General features: G+C 39.5%; 1 protein-coding gene across 3 annotated transcripts in view; it reads right to left on the bottom strand.

Annotated features, from left to right (window-relative positions):
- The window catches only part of KCNIP4 (potassium voltage-gated channel interacting protein 4), a 460,075-nt gene extending 440,613 nt beyond the window's left edge, over positions 1–19,462 (bottom strand). The window contains exon 1 of one of the 3 annotated variants that reach the window (XM_069792719.1): positions 19,289–19,462. In XM_069792719.1, coding sequence (XP_069648820.1) covers positions 19,289–19,349 — 61 coding nt within the window. In that variant the 5' untranslated portion in view covers positions 19,350–19,462. Of the gene's footprint in view, positions 1–18,822; positions 18,847–19,288 lie in introns of those variants that run through there. The other 2 variants (XM_069792668.1, XM_069792748.1) reach the window with 2 other exon arrangements.
- Between the last annotated feature and the right edge of the window lie 481 nt (positions 19,463–19,943).

The raw sequence follows: 19,943 nt of genomic DNA, 5'->3' as shown, positions 1-19,943 counted from the left end.
TTTTTTCTATTTTCCCTTTTAAATAGAGATTTAGTAAGGCCTGGTGCAATGTGTCTTCATATCAGACATATTTAAGTGTACAGAAAGGGAAAGAAAAGACATGAAAATTATCCCTTGTTTCAAAAGCTTAAAATATCAAATGTGCTTTAAGCAAGTGTTTATAGCACTCAAAAGATAGAAGAGCTATTGTAAAATAATCACATAAAACCACAAGAAGTGGCTCTTCAGTAAAAACAATTTAAAACATAAGTGCTTCCCCTATTACTAGTTATCAGAATCCTTTCCTAGCTGAACCGCAAATTAATCACAGGATAGTATCCAAGCCTGCTATCATCCACATTAAAGTAATTTCTGGCTCATTAGCAAAAAACTTCAATTTTAATAAATAAGACATTAAAAAAAAAAAAGAAAAAGAAAAAAGCATGCTATCAACTTTCAGTACAAATTATGTCCCAACCTGAAAAACTAGACTTGTTTGCAAGACAGAAGAAACAATATGGAAAGAATAAATTACTTCAATAGTTCTCTGCTCAAAACCACTGTCAGTTCACTACTTCTGGAGTTTTATAACTGCATTTAAGTGGTTTTATTTCCTAAAGGTGATGCCCACATACAACACTTAGCACTAGCTTTAATTAAGGTTTTGTGTATCCCCAGATTGCCCCAAGCTAGTATTAACAGTCATCTTATTTAATGAATGCAGAAACCATGGTCTTGAACAGGCTCTACATTAATTTGGTAAAAGGTAGAAAACTAATGTACCAGACTTTTCTGAAAGTTCTTTTTCTTGCAGTCTGGAGAAAGGATTTCCATATTCAGTAGTGATGATCGTGTCTTGAAGCTTGAAGGAGCTGAGCAAGGGTGCAGGCTCTCTCCTGATCAAAAATACCTTTAATTCCTGACTATTTTCAAGCATAAATTCAGACAGATTTTACGGCTTATGTCTTCTGTGGATGACTCTACATCTTCAAATAAAAGTGTTAATAGCAAAGGTCTTCCAAAGGTCCACATCTTCACTTTGAGATGTGTCAGTCAGTAGGATTTTCAGAAACAAATAATTATACATAACTTGGGTCTCTCTAATTCCATGTACACTGTTCTATGCAGTTGTGACTTCATGAGTTTGAATATGACACCTGTCCCAGGCAATTGTATTACTCCCCACAATATCCTAACATCACTTCCTCCATCCCTGGCCATACATTGCTTGGGACTTCACCAAGCAGCACCACAGAGCTCTCTGTTGCAAATACAGCATGTTCCAACAAGCTGGGGCTTGTCAGCTTGGGGAGAAGCTATTTTTCTGATAGTCTGCTGTCCTTGGGAGGTTTGGCCAGTAAATGCCAATTTCCTTTACTAGTGTGGAAGGGTATGAACATTCATAATATAGCTATACAGCTCTCACGATCAAAATAAGAAATCAGTGAAAAAGTTGAAGCATTCTGAGCATTGTTCATACCTACAAAAAAAAATGGATACTTACGGTTCTCAATTTACTTTAGCAGGTCTAGTACAGGTAGGTGGCATGTACTAAAAAGCTTAGCATAGTAGTTGCAATACTTCCTGAAACTCTTTTCTGTGGTTTTAATTCTTATAATATTTGGTGGTTTATGTGAAGCACAGCTGTAGCCATGTTTTATTAAATGGAAATCCTAATTTTCATTTTTGAAAATTAAGGATCTTGTTCCTATTTGCACTTTGAAAAATATGAATTTTTTTAATATGCAAACTGCTAATTGAAGTGACTGAATGTATATCTCCTCTCTACTAAAATAACTGGTATAGTATTGACAAGTTCTAACAGAACATTTTTTCAGCACGGAAAGATTCTTTGACCAAATGTCCCACTGAAGTCTTTAGTATAGGAATGTGCCCATCAGTACGATCTCAGAGTACTAAACTCTTTTTAAACTCCCATGACTTTGTAAAACCTAATGGATAATTTTCTAATGTGTGCTTTCAACACAAAATATAAACTGATAATCAAAATTTGAAATTTAAACTCTTTGGAAAGATTTAAGAGGTTGGGTTTTTTGTGGGTTGGGGCTTTTTCCCCTAATTTTTAGCCATGTAACAAATGCTTGCAAACAAGGTTAAGTTGATACTATGTTTTAAGAATGAACAAGCCTCTATGCAATACTGTTCTTTACAAGAAAAGAGAGTTCTGAAAAGTACAAGTATTTCAGCTCATGCTCTTGCCTCAAATATTTGAATGTGTTTTTTATTAACACAGTAGTTTTTAGTAAGAAAATTTAAAAACTAAAGGTTCCCTTTTTCATCAGTATGAAAAAAGAAAAAGGAACAAAACCATAATTGTGATATCAGTATCCCACCTAGGTTTAAATAAAGCCCTACGAGAGACAGAACTTCAGATTAGGTGAAAATTTCCCATATTTTCAAATAAAGATGAAGAGAAAAATGTACTACCATAAATCTAAAGTAATAGTTCTGGCTTATATTATGATACAATCACCAAATATTTTCCTTTAAAAAATAGACTAATATTGACCTGAGCTCAGCTGTACAGCTCCCTGTGTTCAACTGTTAACTGCAAAAGTCTTTGACTTGACTGGAGACATCTTCTCTATGCAAGTTAATACACAATCTTAAAGCCTCTGTTCTGACTGCATTTCTTAAGTGGGTCATTACGTACTATAGCCCACAGCAGCAGCCTCTAGATAACACATTAAGAAACTTGCAAAATCACTTAAAATTGAAAAATGTGAAAGAGCTCCAGAACCCCTAATCTGGTTTACGTTTTCCCTGGGAAAAGACAACAGCTTAGTGAGTATCCCAGACTTAGGTTTTGAAAACTTCTGTAAAACCCAGTATGAACAGATATGTTTATTTTACCCCACTTGACTTAGTTCATTTAGAAATACTATAGATGTACAACACAATCAAGTAAGTACCATACACACAGACACAGTGAAACAGGAAACAAAAATAATTTCATTTTCTTGCACACTATACATGCATATGCATACAGGTCCAACATTTCCACACTGTGGCTCAAATCTCCAGCTATTGATGCTCTCCTAGGGCACTGAAGGCTCTTCACAAAAACAGGAGACCAACAAGGTTGAACAGACAGATCAAGAGCTCTACAGAAATGGCAAAAAGGACAGGTGCCATTCTACAAGGGTTCTATATACAAAACTAACAACAGTCCTAACAGATAAGGAAATTATTCTCACACAAGAGTTTATTCTCAAATTTAGTTTCAGATAGATCGTGGCAATAATATGTAACGCTTGACTGCCTTCATCTTTGAGTACCTATTAAGCTGTTCTTTTTTGTTTGTCTATGCATTGCTCTAATTGAGAACTGAGTTACTTAACACTGAACACGCAATATAATTCATTTCCAGTCCATGAACTATTAGTTACATAGTGTACCTTACACTGCAGAAACACTCTTCCAATTTAATATGTAACTACAGTCTTCCCTGCCATTTGCTTAAAAATATTCATCCAGTTTTCTCCTCAGTGAGGACCATCCCTGGAATAACTTCTAAATACAAAACTATGCATAGAAATGTAAACAAAGATGAAAAATGCAATATTTGGGGGGCCACAAACCCATAAGTATCCCTAGAAATTTAATTACAATTAATGTACTACAGTCACAGCATCACAGAAGGGCTGAGGTAGGAGGGACCTCCAGAGGTCATCTGGTCCAACCCCCCCTGTTTAAGCAGGGCTACCTACAGCAGGTTGCCCAGGACCATGTCAAGGTGGCTTTTTAATATCTCCAAGGAGGGAGATTGCACAACCTCCCTGGGTAACCTGTGCCAGTGCTTGGTCACCCTCACACTAAGAAGGTGTTTCCTGATGTTCGGAAGGAACCGCCCATGTTTCAGTTTGTGCCCATTGCCTCTGGTCCTGTCACTGGGTACCACTGAAAAGAGCCTGGCTCTGTCCTCTAAGCACTGTCCCTTCAGGTATTGATGTACATTGATGAGATCCCCCCTGAGCCTTCTCATCGCCAGGCCAAACAGTCCCAGCTCTCTCAGCCTTTCCTCATAGGAGAGATGCTCCAGTCCATTCGTTATCTTCATGGACCTTCGCTGGACTCTCTCTAGTATGTCCATGCCTCCTTTGTACTGGGGAGCCCAGAACTGACACAGTACTCCCTCCAGGTGTGGCCTCACCACTGCTGAGTAGAAACTTTCAGTCACTTTCAAGCTTCAAGAAAATACCATTAAGAATTTCCATTTTTAGCTGCCATAACAGAAGAGCTTTCTGCTTATACGCTTCTGGGAGAAGCAAACCTGCGTGGTTTTTTTTTTAAGTTCACTGAAAGTGGGAGACAAGGAATGAAGTCTTCATGTATTCAAGATTTTAAAACATTTTTCATAGTAGGCTGAGGTGGTACTTACATGAGCTAAGAATAAATCTGGTAGCTGTGTCATCTCTGAAATAATTGGATTTAGAAGCAATTTAGCAATGTTTAAAAGAAGTATAATCACTCTGAACATAAATTTGATTCTTTAACATAGAAAGACATTGCAAGGTGTAGTTTTTGAGCTTGAAAATATGACAAAGATGAAATAAGTTAATTTGGCTTCGTGGCCATTTCTATAGCAAGCAGAGGTAATATTAGACTTCATAGTCACGGTGTGCAAGGAAAACCCTGCCCAATTGCTATGGTCAAACTCTAAGTGTACTTACAAACATTCTTGAAATATCCAGCAAGCTGTGCTTTGGCACAGTATTTTAAAAGTTCCAATTCTAGTGCCATAACAAACTAAAGTAATTTATAAAATTAGTCAATTTTCACACAGATTTATACTCTTTGCAGTGCTAGTGACTTAATTTTCTCTCTGGGTTTTTACTGACTTTGTATATTGTCTCTGGACAAGTAATCGCATCCTGAAACAGAAATTACAAAAAGGTTACCAGGGTGTGTCTGCAGTATGCTGCAGAACGCAGTCTGTGATACAGCCAATCTAAGATGGTGTATTTACCAAGTCCAGCACTGAAATTCTAGCACGCATGTATTCTACTTTTAAAACCTGTGATGTTTATTTTTGAGACAGATATACATTTTCCTATTCAAAAAGGCATTTAGCTGATGGGAGTTCTGCACTATGTTCTGTACATGTGTCATTCCACAGTCACAATTAAACCAGAAGCCTGAATACACACAATGAGAATTAATTGCAAATTGTCAATCAGGCAAGTGATAGCAGCTATCAAATAGTGAGGAACAGCTTCTGCTCAATGATGCTGATGCTTGGTGATGGTGATTAGATGTTAGGAAAATCTCTGACAGAAAATTTGGCTTTATCAAAACACAATGTTGGTGATATTAATATAGTAAATCCTAAACTACATAGGCCTAATTGTTAAGAAACATCCCTAAAATATTAGGACGGTCCCTAAGCGTGCCTCCATAAATTCCCTGAACTAGGAAGGATCAGATTTGAATTCTGCAAAAGAGATGAAACTGTAAATTCAACAAACTCACCCAATTTCTGGGACCCTGGAGAATGGGAAAGCTCCCACAGTGCTGTCTGATGTGGACATACTAGCATTTCCATTCAGATCAGGAATGTGCTTTCAGAAGAAGTCACCTAATAGTCCCCAGTTACCATGTTTTAGTTCACGTCACAGAATGCACTTGGAATGCACAAATTAGATTTTTTTTCGATTAAATTAAGTGGGAAGATGTGCTCCAAAAGCTCACTTAATGCACTCCAACTATTAGCAGGCATTTAGTCAATCGAACTAGACTAGAGCTAGTCTGAAGTAAAACCCTGTAAAAATTCTTATTCATTATTACTCCACAACCCCATTTCACACTGCAAGTTTGAGCTACTATTTCCCAACTTTAGGCATAGCCCAAATGCCTAGACTGAGAAAGCCATGATCTTCCTACGAAGACTTCTCAATTTCATTTCTCCATCACTTACGAATTATTCTTCAAGAATTCAGAAAGTGTCCAGTAATTTTATTTTAAGATGGTGAGAATTCTGATTAAAAAGCATTGTGAACCTACCATCCAAGAAGAATATAGTTCTCCTCCTCACAGTACTGTCAAAGATACATGATTACTGGCTTAATAGCTTAATAAATGAATGGTATAAAGTCAGAGCGCCAGCTCTGTGCCTCTCGAGAACTGCCTGATAAAATCCTCTGCCTGGGTTCATTAAAATAGCTTTACCACTTCTCACCACTGAATTCAAACACACAGTTTAATTTATTAACATCCACCCACAGACAAGCTATCACAGAACTCTCCTGGAACTACAAGCTTAAAGAATCATACGCCTAAACTATCAAACTATAAAAATGAATTTGCATGATGAATGAAATGGCAATGTGCATTTGCAGCCCACAAAGGCAACTGTGTCCTGGGCTGCACCAAAAGAAGTGTGACCAGCAGGTCGAGGGAGGTGATTGTTCCCCTCTACTCAACTCTCACAAGACCCCACCTGCAGTACTGCATTCAGCTCTGGGGCCCCCAACATAAGAAGGACATGGACCTGTTGGAGTGAGTCCAGAGGAGGGCCACGAAGATATCGGGGGGCTGGAGCACCTCCCCTATGAAGACAGGCTGAGAGTTGGGTTTGTTCAGCCTGGAGAAGAGAAGGCTCTGGGGAGACCTTACAGCAGCCTTCCAGTACCTAAAGGGGGCCTGCAGGAAAGCTGGGGAGGGACTTTTTACAAGGGCATGTAGTGATAGGACAAGGAATAATGGCTTTAAACTGAAAGAGGGTAGATTTAGATTAGATGTAAGGAAGAAGTTCTTCACTGTGAGGGTGGTGAGGCACTGGCACAGGTTGCCCAGAGAGGCTGTGGATGCCCCATCCCTGGCAGTGTTCAAGGCCAGGTTGGATGGGGCTTTGAGCAACCTGGTCTGGCGGAAGGTGCCCCTGCCCATGGTAGGGGCACTGAAACTAGATGATCTTTAAAGTCCCTTCCAATCCAAACCATTCTATGATTCTATGAATTTGGAAAAGATAGATAATAAAACCTCTATGGTCATTTGTATGCAAGTGCCATTCTAATGGTGGTTTTAATCAGGCACTGGACAAAAGTTAAATATCTTTGGAGTACATACACCAAAAATTACAACTAGAAAGGCTTAAGCTGGTATAAAAGTTAAAATATATGAAATCTTTCTTGATTAAAGCCCCCTAGATACATCAGCCTTGAAAAATGAGAGAGGAATGAGCACACCCTATTTTATCATAATAGCAGCATTTGGTAAATACACTCATATAAAGCAGAGGCACATCTTTTCAACTGTAAGATGGTACAGCACTGATAAAAATAATCTGAATAAGAAGTGTTTGAAACTTCAAAAGCTTCGCTATTGCCTGTGACATTGACTTTTCATGTTAAAAAATTGTTTAAAGTAACTGTCTTCAGTTTTTATTTATGGAAGAGAGCACTAAGATGTTCATGCTACATATCAAATGTTCAAGAGCTAAAATATCCTTAGAAAAGATAGAGTTCATAAAAAGGTCACTGACAAAGTTTCCTTTCTGAAGATCCAGATCCAATAGCTGGAAAGCTGTGCAAGTTGAAGCTGTATTTATCTATTTTATTTATTTGGAGTAACAGTTCAGATCATAAAAGAGGCAAGTTCTGGAAGCCCTTGAGGATCCCTGCAGTTTTTCCATAGAAATGAGGTAAAGTTGATGGTTGTTATTGCTTGTAAGACAATGACTCCTACCTCATCCCAAATTCTTGAGAGCTGCTTCATACAAAGGTAGAAGATTTGCTGCACTGCAAGGATGTAACTTACTCTACAGTGATTGCTCCTCAGACCCAACAGGAACTGGGAGCTGCTGATCACACCTCCGTGGAAGCAATAACTCCTACAGAGCTCTTCTAGGATCGGAAGAATTACCATCAACAGGGGCAAGCTGGAATCTCTCTTCGTGTGAGGCAGAAAGTATAAACAAGACAAAAGTCTGTAAGATATGCCAAATAATGTTTTTAGCCAAGATTTTACAGTACTGAATAGGACATGTATTTCATCCATTTTGCATACCAGGTTTTAAATGTAAGAAGATTTACTTTAGAACTAGGAAAAAGTTTGTACCAGGAAAGATAAATTCTGAAGTAGATTACCTAGTGATGTTATGAAGCACCCAGTACTTTTTAAGTACATTAGACAAAAAGCTGTCTGAACTACCATATAAATATTTAATCCTGCTCTTTCAAACTATTTGTCTGTGATTCCAAGTTTTTTATTGCTTTTATCTGAAAAGTACAAATGAAATCCAATGTAACAGAAATTGAGTTGGATTTTGCATCAGCCTTCTGCCCTGAGTAGGCTGTATGGATTACATACAGCTGTATGTAATCAGCCTGGTTAGTCACTGTCTGCCTAGCATTCAGAGACAAATATAAACCTAGAAACTTGACTGAGTATATGCCTTTTTATTTTATCCTCAGCCAGAAAATCCACAACTTTGTCGTGGTGGTGGGATTTTTTTTTCTTAAAATACAAGTTTCTCAGGTCATGATATTACACAAAAATCTCAGCATTCCTTGAAGAAGTTTTGTTTCCCAGAAAGCAAATAATTAACTGACTCCTAAAAAGAGAAAATTGCGAGTTTGGTGGTTTGAATTGGAAATACTCTCCAGTATTCTGAGCAGGGAAACAGGCCCTCTTTCAATATCTCTTTTTGTTTCTTATATTCTTTCACATTATATTAGCATTACAAGATTACATTAGCATTACAAGGTGTATTGTCAATGTAATTGGGTACCCTCTAAAGCCATAGCCTATATTTTTGGTTCACGAAATTACGGATGATGCAAGAAGAGAGAAAAGCTTTATTTCCTCCTTTCTCTCTAAGACATTTCAGAATCTGAAGGACTAAAGACAACTGTTCAAACACTTATGACCAAATATATTTCTTAAGTATAACAGGATGATTCTCACTTGTAAATGCTGCACTATATTGCAACTGTTCTAAGATCAAGCCTTCCAATCATAATGAAACAGGCACTGATGGATCAAGAAGATCTATATTAATTACTTCAGTGCAAGGTGCATTTAATCAATATGCACTCTTCTTGGAACACAAACCATTATTTGTTTTAGTGTTACTGCAACAAGAAACCGTTATCAGTTTATCTAATTAAGTGTGTTTACTATTGAATACATATCTGTTCTAACACTACACCTGCAAAATGGACAGTATAATATCTACACCATCAGCATTGTAAGTTGCCAGTTACCAAATAGTGGTTTGATAATGCCATCAACTTTTTCTTGTTTCTTTTCAATGAGGAATTAAGTCTCTTAACTGACAGCATTTCTTTACATATTCGTTGTGATGCAGCATATGTGAAAACACACCATTAATGTTTTGGGTTCTTGAAAGGAAAAACACGTACAAAAAAAGCCTACTTTCTTCTGAATTCTTTAATTGAAAATGTCCTAACAGATTGTCAGTCTAGTAGTAATTTAAAGTGCTGTTGATTAAAGTGACTGTTGATAAAACACTGCTTAATAAGATGTTAGAAATTTACTGACACCTTTCAGATAGCTTTACGTTCCATTTTGAACAGGTCAAAATGTTCCTGCTTTTGCATTTCTAAGTATAGGCAGTTGTTTTTGAACCCTGGTGAAGTAAAACATACAGTTAAACTGCGAGCAGAGTTGTTTGGGTTTTTTTTAATACAACATGGGGTTTTAGCTGAACACCCCCGATATCTTCAGGAAGGAAAAAAGTTACTGATTCTCAAGAAGTCTGGGATGACTCAAATACTTTAGAAATAAGAAGTGATCTTTGTAAGTCTACATTGAAATATAGGATTGCTTTATTCTAGTATCAGAAAATTAGCTGAATGCAAACAAAAGGTGCAACTGAAGCAAAGATTTTTATGAGTCTAAATAATGTCTAAATGCTGTACAACCCTGCAGGCTAAGTAATTAAGCAAGGTATTCAAGTATGAATCTGTGTAATTTTAAGTCCTGCTAGCTCATATATTTAATAAAGATTTAAAGTACTAGGGGGAAACTCAACAGCAGGTGTGCCATGGAAATAGCTGTGTCACTGTATACCCTTAGCCATGTCTGTTCCCTTCTCACCTTATCCTCAACATACTATTTTTCCTCCAGGCTACTGGAATTCAGTTTTATAAAACATGAATTAGGGACCCACCAGTTCCACTGGAAGCATCACACACTTGCCTCTCCTTTCACTGACAATCAACCGACCTAGAAAGAAGTGCATAACCTCAGAACAACATTGCTTTGAGGTAAAAGATTACACAACAAAGGTGAGAAAGTGCTCATTTAGTGAGGGGTTCACGTGCGCCTTCCAAGTGCCAAGTAGAGGCAGAAGAGGGGAGCCACTGCTTGAAAAAGTTGGAGGTTTCAACCTCCTCCTGCAAAGAGGATCTTCACCACCATGTAATGGAAGGCAGAAAGGGCAAAGCCTATCACCTATTTACCAAACCCATCCTGCTATTTGACCTCCTCTTTCTCCTGTTTCCCAAGTAGGGAAACAAATGCGTAGTCCCAGAGAGAGAGAGACTGAAAGCAATGACTTTGAAGCAAACAATTAAGCGGGTTGATAGGTCCCAGCCACAGAGGTAGTTCTCTCATTTTCCCAATTCTGGACAGTAGGCTGGGAAGATGATTGCACAATGTGGCATATTTCAAAAAGCAAAAGAGGAAAACCCTACCTCATCACCAACACAAAGACTGAAGAATGACATAGTATATAAAGTAGACCTAGTTACTGAAACAATAGCATGAAATTCTCTGTATCTTAATCATACTGCACATTCTCAACTTGCAGGTATATCTGCTTTGTTTTATTATATTTTCTCTTAGGCATCTTAGATTTGGTAGACTGCAGACCCTGGCTGTGCAGAGATCAGGGCAGCACCTAAGAGTCAGTGTGCGTATGTATTCAACTACAGCATCTTTTTAAAAATAACAATGAACTTTATTTGTACTTGTTTCAGTTACCAGCAGGTGGATGCTGCCAGCACACAATGCTCTGGAGAAACAGTCTAGATTTATCTTTCTCTCTGGATAGCTTACAACATGTGATACATTTTTTAATGTTGCACCTCAAAACACAACAAAATAACCTCAAATGTTCATAAATCAACATGGAAAAGGATACATAGAAGAGAAAGAGTGAATCAATAGATTTGCAGGGTACCATTCACTAACTAAGCAGTGGAATAGAAGTCAGTAGTCAGAATGATTAAGGACATCTGGGTATCACCTGGTTAAAACCAGCTACATTGTCAAAACTCAAGACCAATGGTGATCTGAGGAAACACCTATCATACTGTTACCAGCATGCAATGAAGCAAAACATGATTCTATGGCTGGATCTTCTTGATATACATCTTTCATATTGCTTCAAAAGAGTATTTTTTAAGGATTTTTCTCCTGCTTGTTTTAAGATAAACAGGATTCATTTATCTCCAGCTAAAGTAAACAGAACAGCAGATCCCAGAGTCTGCTTACTCCAGTACTGCTGAAGCCATACACACAGGAAGGCATTTCTTGACCTTTTCCCTCTCCTTTCTTTTAACTGCTCAGGCAGGGATTGCAATCCCACAGCCTACTTTTCATTCTCCCAACACCTATCCGCACTGGGAAACCGCATGCACGTACACAGCGTGTCCCTCCCAGCACTGGTGCTAACTGGGGGGGGGGTTCCCTGGCCCATCTCAGCACCTGGGCAGAGAAGGGGCACCTACTGCTGCAAAACACCCAGGAGTGGTTGGTACCACGCGCTTTGGCACGCTCTGAAACAAACTGTCTCAAAAAAAGGTCAGTCCTTGCTAGGGTGTTCTTTGAAGCTATGAGCAGCAACATTCATGCAAAAAAGCATTACAGTAGTACTGGTTCAGGTATTTTGAAAATGGGATCATAGATTGTTAATTTGTGGTACTTAGCATGTACATAGGTAAGTCTACATACTACAAAATTCCAGATCTCCATGTTCAGTTGCTATAATGCTTGTATCTAGCATGTTATATAGAGTGTGACTTTCAGATCATCATTTCAAATTGCATCAGGTAAGTATGTTAAAATTAAAAAAACCCCAAACCTGGTTTTGCCCGCATTCCAACTTACTGCATGCATTTAGGACATTCTCCATTTAGAATAGTTCCTTTCATCATATTATGTTTATCTTTTGTTTGGCACAATGTTGTCTTTCGATATGTTTTTATTATAACGTATGCTGTAATGTCATTAAAAGTTCTAAGTCAAGTAACTATATTTAATTTTAAAAGTGAGAATTATGTAAATTTTGTAAATTTTTTCATGGGTTCTTCAACACTAAGTAAACCACACTCTATTGATAAATACTTGTGATGTAGAATACAACGTAATTTCTTTGTTTAGATAGTGTTACCTTAAATTAAAACACAAAGCAAATACAAGCAAATAACAGAATATATACAGCAACTCATAAGTAATTAAGGACTGTTTTGGAGCACAATCAACAAAATACATTTTTAAAAAATCAATATTTTTCTTTCTATACACAAACAGGAATATTTGTCAATATCACAGACTCCATGTCTGCAGTGACTCAATGATTTCATCTGAATCATGTTGTTTCTCCTCTATTTAATAAAACTGTTCAAAGATTTGGAAATAAATTGGTACAGATTACCAGAAACATTTGTGTGAGAGTGTACAGAAAGCAGAATTTCTTACCAAAATACCTTTTAATTACTGCTAAGTATTTCCAGCACAGTGGTTTTCTTCCTTTACATGGAATCACATAAACTTGATCTGTGTTTCAGTTCCAGGTTTAGCATTCTCCTGATTTTCACAAATAGTAGGGCCCAAATCCTTATTCATTGCAATTATTCCCATAGGTATCAAAGTGTTTATAGGAATAGTCATGATAGTCAAACGACTCACTGTGAAGAAGTGCTGTTCTCGTTGTTCCCACTTTGGGCAAGGAATAAAAAAAAATCTGCCCTGTGAAGAATCAGACCCATCATCACGTTTTACGGCTACTGCTTGCCTTTCTAACAAATCCTACATGTTTCTTCTGGATTATTAACAAAAGTAAACTTTGATTCAAAAATAAGAAAAAGATTTGTTATACTAAAGCCTAATGACTATATTGATAGTCATAAAAATTTTCTCTGCTGGAAAGATAACTGAAAATTGTGAGAACAAGACAATGTATCAGTAAAATTGATCTTTTTTCCTATCATTAAAATAGCTAACCCTTTCTTACTGGGCTTACGCTTTATTTGGTGAAAATATCTGGCATATGAATACAGATATTTGCTCCTATAATAAAATCCAAACATTTAAACATGAATCATTGTTCTCATCAGGGCAAAATGTTTATATTTAAAAATTCCCTATTATCATGCCTTCCATCTGTAGTTTGTTCCTCCACTGGACACGTAAGCATCTATGACTTTCATACCACTGTTTGTGTCACTGCAGCATAAATTATAAACATACAACAGAGGATCACAACTATAAACTGTACCTCTAAAAAAATCTGTTTCATAGGTGAAAAAGAATATCAGAGCAACACTACTTTCAGACCTTTGACAGAAAGCTCCTTTTAATATCATATTAAGTCTCTGCTAGGCTGCCAGGAATAAAACACAGTATGTGTTCAGATCTACAGCTTTTATTCTGTGTTTGGGTTTATTCTTAGAGGTGAATGGATTCAATATGCTTTCAATCCAACCACGTATTTTAAACTGCTGCCAGTTCACAGTTGTCTACAGACCTCCCAAATTCATAGCAGCAAGTCTAGAGACCAACCTCCTCTGCTGCTGCATCCATGAAGGTGATAACACAGAAATTATCTCTCTTGTAAAGTGTGAGAATGGAAAATGAAGAGAAAAAACCCAAACTGTGATCTATATGATCCCAAGACTCCTGTAATATAAAAACAAAATAATAATGAACCTCACAAAATAATTGGATTCCATGCTTTCCATAGTTCTATAGACTCAAAAAAAATATACTTTCCATACATTTTCACTTCTCTTCCACATTCCACCTGGTGTACTCCTTGGGAAATTTGGGCCAAATTCTGCCTAGCCATCAAAGCAGTGGCAACCAAAGATCTTGCCAGAGAAAACAGGATTCTGAAAGTACAACTACTATCAAAAAACTAGCATCTATGTAAACCTTTTGTCCATTTACTTTTGACACAACCACACATTACAGTTCAGGCCAAACATTATGGAGACAAACTAGCCCATTAACCTCGCTATTAACTATCTCCAGCTGTGCTGCCACACTGTGCTCCAAAGAAAGAAGGTTTTTATATCTGTACTCCTGACACCCCAGAATAGGCCCGAGCCTATTAATTAATGTGTGTGCTAACAAATAAGGGAATCCTACTTGGTTCAGATCACATTGACTATAACTACTGAAAAAATGATTTGCCTCCTGGACCAGTCCACAACCTTGTGCCAATGTTTTCTCTCTCATCTCAAGTAGGAGTAATGGCCTTTGCTAATAGGAGACAATAAATGGCCAGTGTTGGTTTGGCAAGCAAGATTTTGAATGCAGTCTATTGAAAGAATGAGAGGACAAGCAGAATTGTGGGGGGAAGGATAGTACGACAGCCTGGCAAGAACACGCATATCTATGAAATAGTGAAGCAATCAGGCCTTGTTGTATTTTTAGATACTTTCTTTTTCAAGTGCCAAAGATTCCGAATAAATCACAATGGCAAACTGAGTGGCTGAGATGGGATAGATTACAGATGAATGCTGCACGGATCAAATATTCAGCTCCAACCCAAAGCATGAGTCCTAAGTGCTTATCTGATACCCTGTAAAAGCTTTCCATGACACACACTAGCTACTTCTCTTATGGCTACATTAACTGCTAGATATCGTATCTGCCTCTATACATTTCATAATGTCTAAAAACACCTGGAAAGAGTGAGTCAATTCTCTAAGCCCAATATACTTGAAACTTGTCCAGATGTTCAGTTATTTATGTATCAACTCTCTAAGCATGGGTAGCAACCTTGAAACACAGAATAATGAAAAAGAAAGCTGTATTTTGTGCAAATTGATATTTATATTTACATTGATATAAAATTGATATTAATGGAAAGCCAAGGCATATTTAAAATATGACTCTGTATACTAGAATTTTGCTTATAATTACTGCTTCACATGCTCACTGAATACAGGAATTGGAGATGGAAGCAGAGATCACGTTTTACACAGAGGCTTATGCCGCAGTCAGTTCTCTCAAAATGTCAATTATTTCCTCCATCCTGCAGGAGCAGGTTGTATATTTTACACTTAAAATATTTGCATCTATTTGTGTGTACATTATAAAGATACCTCCTTTATTAGATCACGAGTCCATTTAATTTATCCCTTCCCTTATGTATTTGCAGCTTTCACAGAAACGTGGCATTTGGAAGCAGCATTTCTAGCTGACTGTAGCTCCTCAAGGAGAACATATCTCTGTTACAGAAGGCTCAAGGCAGAGATTGAGGATCCACTGGGACAGAGGTGTGCAAGACAAAATGGCCAGAAGGTCTCTCATATCTAAGAAGACATGAAGAGTGTTTAGGGACAACAGATCATTAGTAAAACGTGACACTGACTCTTGACAGCATGTCCTATGGGTGGAGCTCCTAGACAAACCAAAGATTTCACACTGATATGGGTATTGGTGGAAATCACCTGGGGAGTCACTGCCTGCTTTTCGTCATGTCAGATGAATCCCAACTGGGTTATAAAGGAATTGGTCCAATACATACCACCAATACATAATAGGATTCCAGTATCCCTCAATAGGACACACTTTCATTTAGTATCAATTGTATCTCAAGGTGTATAAGAAGCTCCTTCCTCATTTCCCTCCTCCCACCTCTTCTTTTTTCCTGCAACTGTTTTACAGTGCATTTTTTCCTCACTTTCATAATTTTTCTTAGCATCCCTTTTCCTAAATTCCTATTTTCAGCTTTCCCATATGTAGTTTCTTGTCCTCCTAGCACTGCTTCCTTTGTCTTCTAAGAATGCCTCAAGCTACAAGAGCAAGCCGTTCATTAAAAGCAAAAGTGAACACTGTTGCACAAGGATCTCTCAGAGGTATGGCAGAGAATACCAAACTCTAAGTAAACTTAAAGTTGGATAAGCACTTCTTAACAGTACTATTTGGTCCATCTTCTGCACATGACATAGAAATGACAGCCTTTTTCCTGACATGCAGAATTTGCAGCTGCCCTGTCTAGTCAGAGAAAATCTTCAAAACTTCAAAATTACTCCATGGCTTTTGTAAATATATCTATTGTTTGAATAAGGAAGAGTATACTGGTCAGCACAATCCCCATTCTGAATTCATTATACCCTAAAGCAAAGCAACCAGTTGCTGTGATAGTGTCTTACTCATATCAGTATTCCCAACAGCTTAAGTTTGTCCTAGATATTGAACCCACAGGACACACTGTGGTTACTTATTCTTACCCCCACAAACTTTTTCTGATAATCTCCCTCTGCTCTTCTCATTTTGCCAAGACGCTTCATGCCTTTACCCAGTAGCAAATGAGTTTTGGCTATCCGTAGCAAAAATACAACTTCCTCACAGATAAGACATTGATAAAGACTGTTTGTTTCATGGGGCAGAAGGATGAAACAGTTCATCCTTACAATGGCTCAATATTTAAGAGAGGAAGCATTCTGTTTCTTCGATTTGACTCTCGGTGGTTCTCCAACTGACATTAACTTGAATGTAAAAGATGCCCTGCAAGTTGCAATAGAGTAAATGTAAGAGGAAGAGCAGCTGAAAGGAGTCATTACTTGTTAAAAGGTACAAAATGTTTCCTTTGACAGTAATAATTTTCATAGTTTAAGCTGCTTGTGTGTTACTTGGGCTTTATTTCACTTGGAAAAATGAAATGGAGAAACAGTCACACTTCCGTCGGTTTCATTTTCTGAGTATCATGCACTACCATCAAATCCCTGTAACAACTCTACTGCAGGCATTACCATTTAAAAATAACTAATGTTTTAAGCATTGTTTCTATTTGAGGAGAAATAATAAGAGCAAATCCACCGAATGCTTCCTCGTTAAGTAACCAACAGACAGGTACATTCAGAAACGTGGATGGCACTGAAAATGAGTTGAAAGTTTAGGAGCTAGAGAAGAGAAGGGTGGAAAGGGAAGTTTAGATGAAAAAGGGCCAAAATCTGGGGAAGATGAACATACATGTGCTCTCTCACATAAGGAGGAAGCCCAGAGCACTGAAGCTAGACACTTGTTAGCTTCACATCACATCAAGCTAGTGACAAGATACAAGTTGAGAGGTGATCTAACATATGACAATCTCCAAAAGAAAGGAGTTATTTTCTTTTAGCTATCATTTTTATCTTTCCATGTTCTGTTTCTGGCATAAGAACTTATTTTTGAGAAATGTTTTTCCTACAGTAACTCATGTTTCAGTTAGATTTTGATTTTTATTCTACAACAGTGCAAAGTGTATCTTACTACTTCTCACCATTACAAACTTAAAACGAATTAAAGCTGTCATTAATTTCTAAAAGCTACAAGGCATGCATATCATAAGAGCCAAAATGGAAAACACATCTAATATACAGTTCAACTGAAAACATTTTCTGTAAAAATATCATCTTGATATTTTGTATTATTTGTATAACATGGATTCAGATTGTATTTCCCCAGTTTTCGTATAGACACTTTTCTGTTACTGCTAACTATACCTATAGATAAAACATTAAGCTGCAAACTCTCTTTATGCTTCAACACCTACAGTAATGATCCAGAAACAAAATTATTCCTCAAAAGCACCTGTGCAAATCCACTGTGTCTAAATTATGACCTTAGTTTTGTTTAGCCCGAACAGTCCTACATGGTGGTTGCACAGGTGTAGCTAAGAGCCTGCCTGGTGTTTGTCACTGATGGTGTATGTGTTACGGAAAAACAGTGTGACTTTCAGGTCTCTAACAGACTAGAGCTGTAAGGCTGACAGTGGTATGTGGAGGGAAAAGTCATAATTAAAACTTGGAGGGGTTGGATCTGGAAAACAGTGAGAAGCATTACAACATCACTCCGGTGGCCGAGTCCCTTGTTGGACAACCATAATGACTAAGTATGCATTTTTCTTCTGAAGCTTTTAAGAAATGCAAAGATGGATTAACAATTGAGCCAACAGCCTAAAACTAATTGCATAGTCAATTACAAAAGTTCCCTATCACCAAAGCAAATGACTAGTATCCTGTCTGAAGGACTACAAGCCCTAACACATGAGAAAAGGTTGGACATTAAGGAAAGAGAAAACCCAAGTACAATCCAACAGAGGACATGTGGCCGTGAGCCTCTTCTAGCAAGCAAAAGACTATTCTGAAGCATCAGAAATCAATCAAAGGGTGGAACTCCCCTGTGTCTTTCAAGCAACTTGATGGTTAGGCTGCTATTCTACACTGGCATCACAGAGTTTATGAGAAATCTCACAACACAGCAGGAAACACGAAATAATTTTCCATCTTTTCTCAGAAAACAAGTTTCCCCTGTTTTTGATTGGCTGTTTTGCAAAGTTTTTCATTGACTGTCCAGCCATCCTCTGCTTAACCAGCCACCTTGAACTGGGCACCTTCCTCAGCAACATCATGTTACCCACTTTGCACCCAAGCAGCTTCATTTCTATATAACTCTGTTTCCTGCCCATGCTAGGAAAAAACTCTAAGACTCCAGGAGTCACAGTCACCCTAGAGGACTGCAAAGCATGCTTTCCTCCTCCCTGAAACGCAAGTTATTTTGTAACCTTTCTCAGGTGAAAGAGCAACTGCAGTTTGCAATACAGAGAAAGAGAAAGGCACCAGATAGCCTTTGGCTTACCAGAAGCAGCTGGTCTCCATCAAATAGTTGTTTCTTAGGCATCAGGAAGGTACAAAGGAGACCAAAGCAGGGAGGTGTAAGTGGGACTGGTCAAAATTACCTCCTGGGAGCTGGTAACTAGAGAGGGTGTGCATGGTTCGCCCGGGAGGTTCGTACCCACCCCCAGGTCATTTCAGCGAAGGCAAAAGTACCAGTTAGGTCACAGCAGGCATCTTACGGCGGGCTTCGCAAAGCCTTGAACGTTTCTTAGCCCGCGACCCCGGGCATTAAGCGCTTGCTTGCTGTCCCCATAGACACACACGCATTTTCCCAAGACAGCACAGATGCGTTTACCCCACGCGAGCGGGCAGCTCCCCCCCTCCCCGCCCCACGCCAAGTTGCAAGACTTGCTGCTTGAAGGTGGGGGGCGAGACCCCAAAATAGCTAAGAAGAGAAACCTCGCGCCCCCACGCTGCTCGCGTCCTACCGCCTGTGGAGCTGGCCTCCTCCAGCTGCGCCGAGATGCTCTCCACCCTCCTCACATTCATGCTGGGAGGCGGGAGGCGCCCGGAGCCGCGGCGAGGCGGGACGCGGCGGGGGAGCGCGGCAGCACCGCCGCGCCGGGGCCGCGGGAGCCGGAGCGGGGCCGAAGCGGAACGGAGCGGGGCAGAGCGGAGCGGGGCCGGGCGCGGCGGAGCGGAGCGGAGCGGAGAGAGGAGCGGGGCTCCGCCTCGGCGGCGGCGCCTCCCCCGCCACCCGCGGCGGCGCGGGGCGGGCCGCGGCGCGGGGCTCCGGGGCGCCCGCCGGCAGGGGCGCCACCTCGACCCCTTCCCCGCCGGGCGAGGGGGCGGCTCGGCCCCGGCTCCCCGCCCTGCCGGAGGGACGGCCGCCCGCCTGCTACTCCGCGGGGCTGAGCCGGCACCCGCGCCCCGCGCCGACCTGGGAGCGGGGGCAGCCGCGGGGAAAGCCCCCAGCAGGAGCACGGCCCGTAGTCCCCGCTCTGCTCTGCGGCTGCACACAGGTGGTTCCCGCAGCACCTGTTTGTTAGCCAGCGGGCTGCCCGGGACGCAGACCGTCAGCGAGCCCTTGCGCAGGGGAGCTCCCATCCCGGCTGCGCCCCACGAGCACCGCCGTCAGGATAG

Source organism: Haliaeetus albicilla, chromosome 1 (genome assembly GCF_947461875.1).
Source record: "Haliaeetus albicilla chromosome 1, bHalAlb1.1, whole genome shotgun sequence".
In the NCBI taxonomy this organism is placed as follows: domain Eukaryota; kingdom Metazoa; phylum Chordata; class Aves; order Accipitriformes; family Accipitridae; genus Haliaeetus; species Haliaeetus albicilla.
Note: the sequence above shows the minus strand (reverse complement) of the source record. Positions and strands in the feature narration are given on the sequence as shown.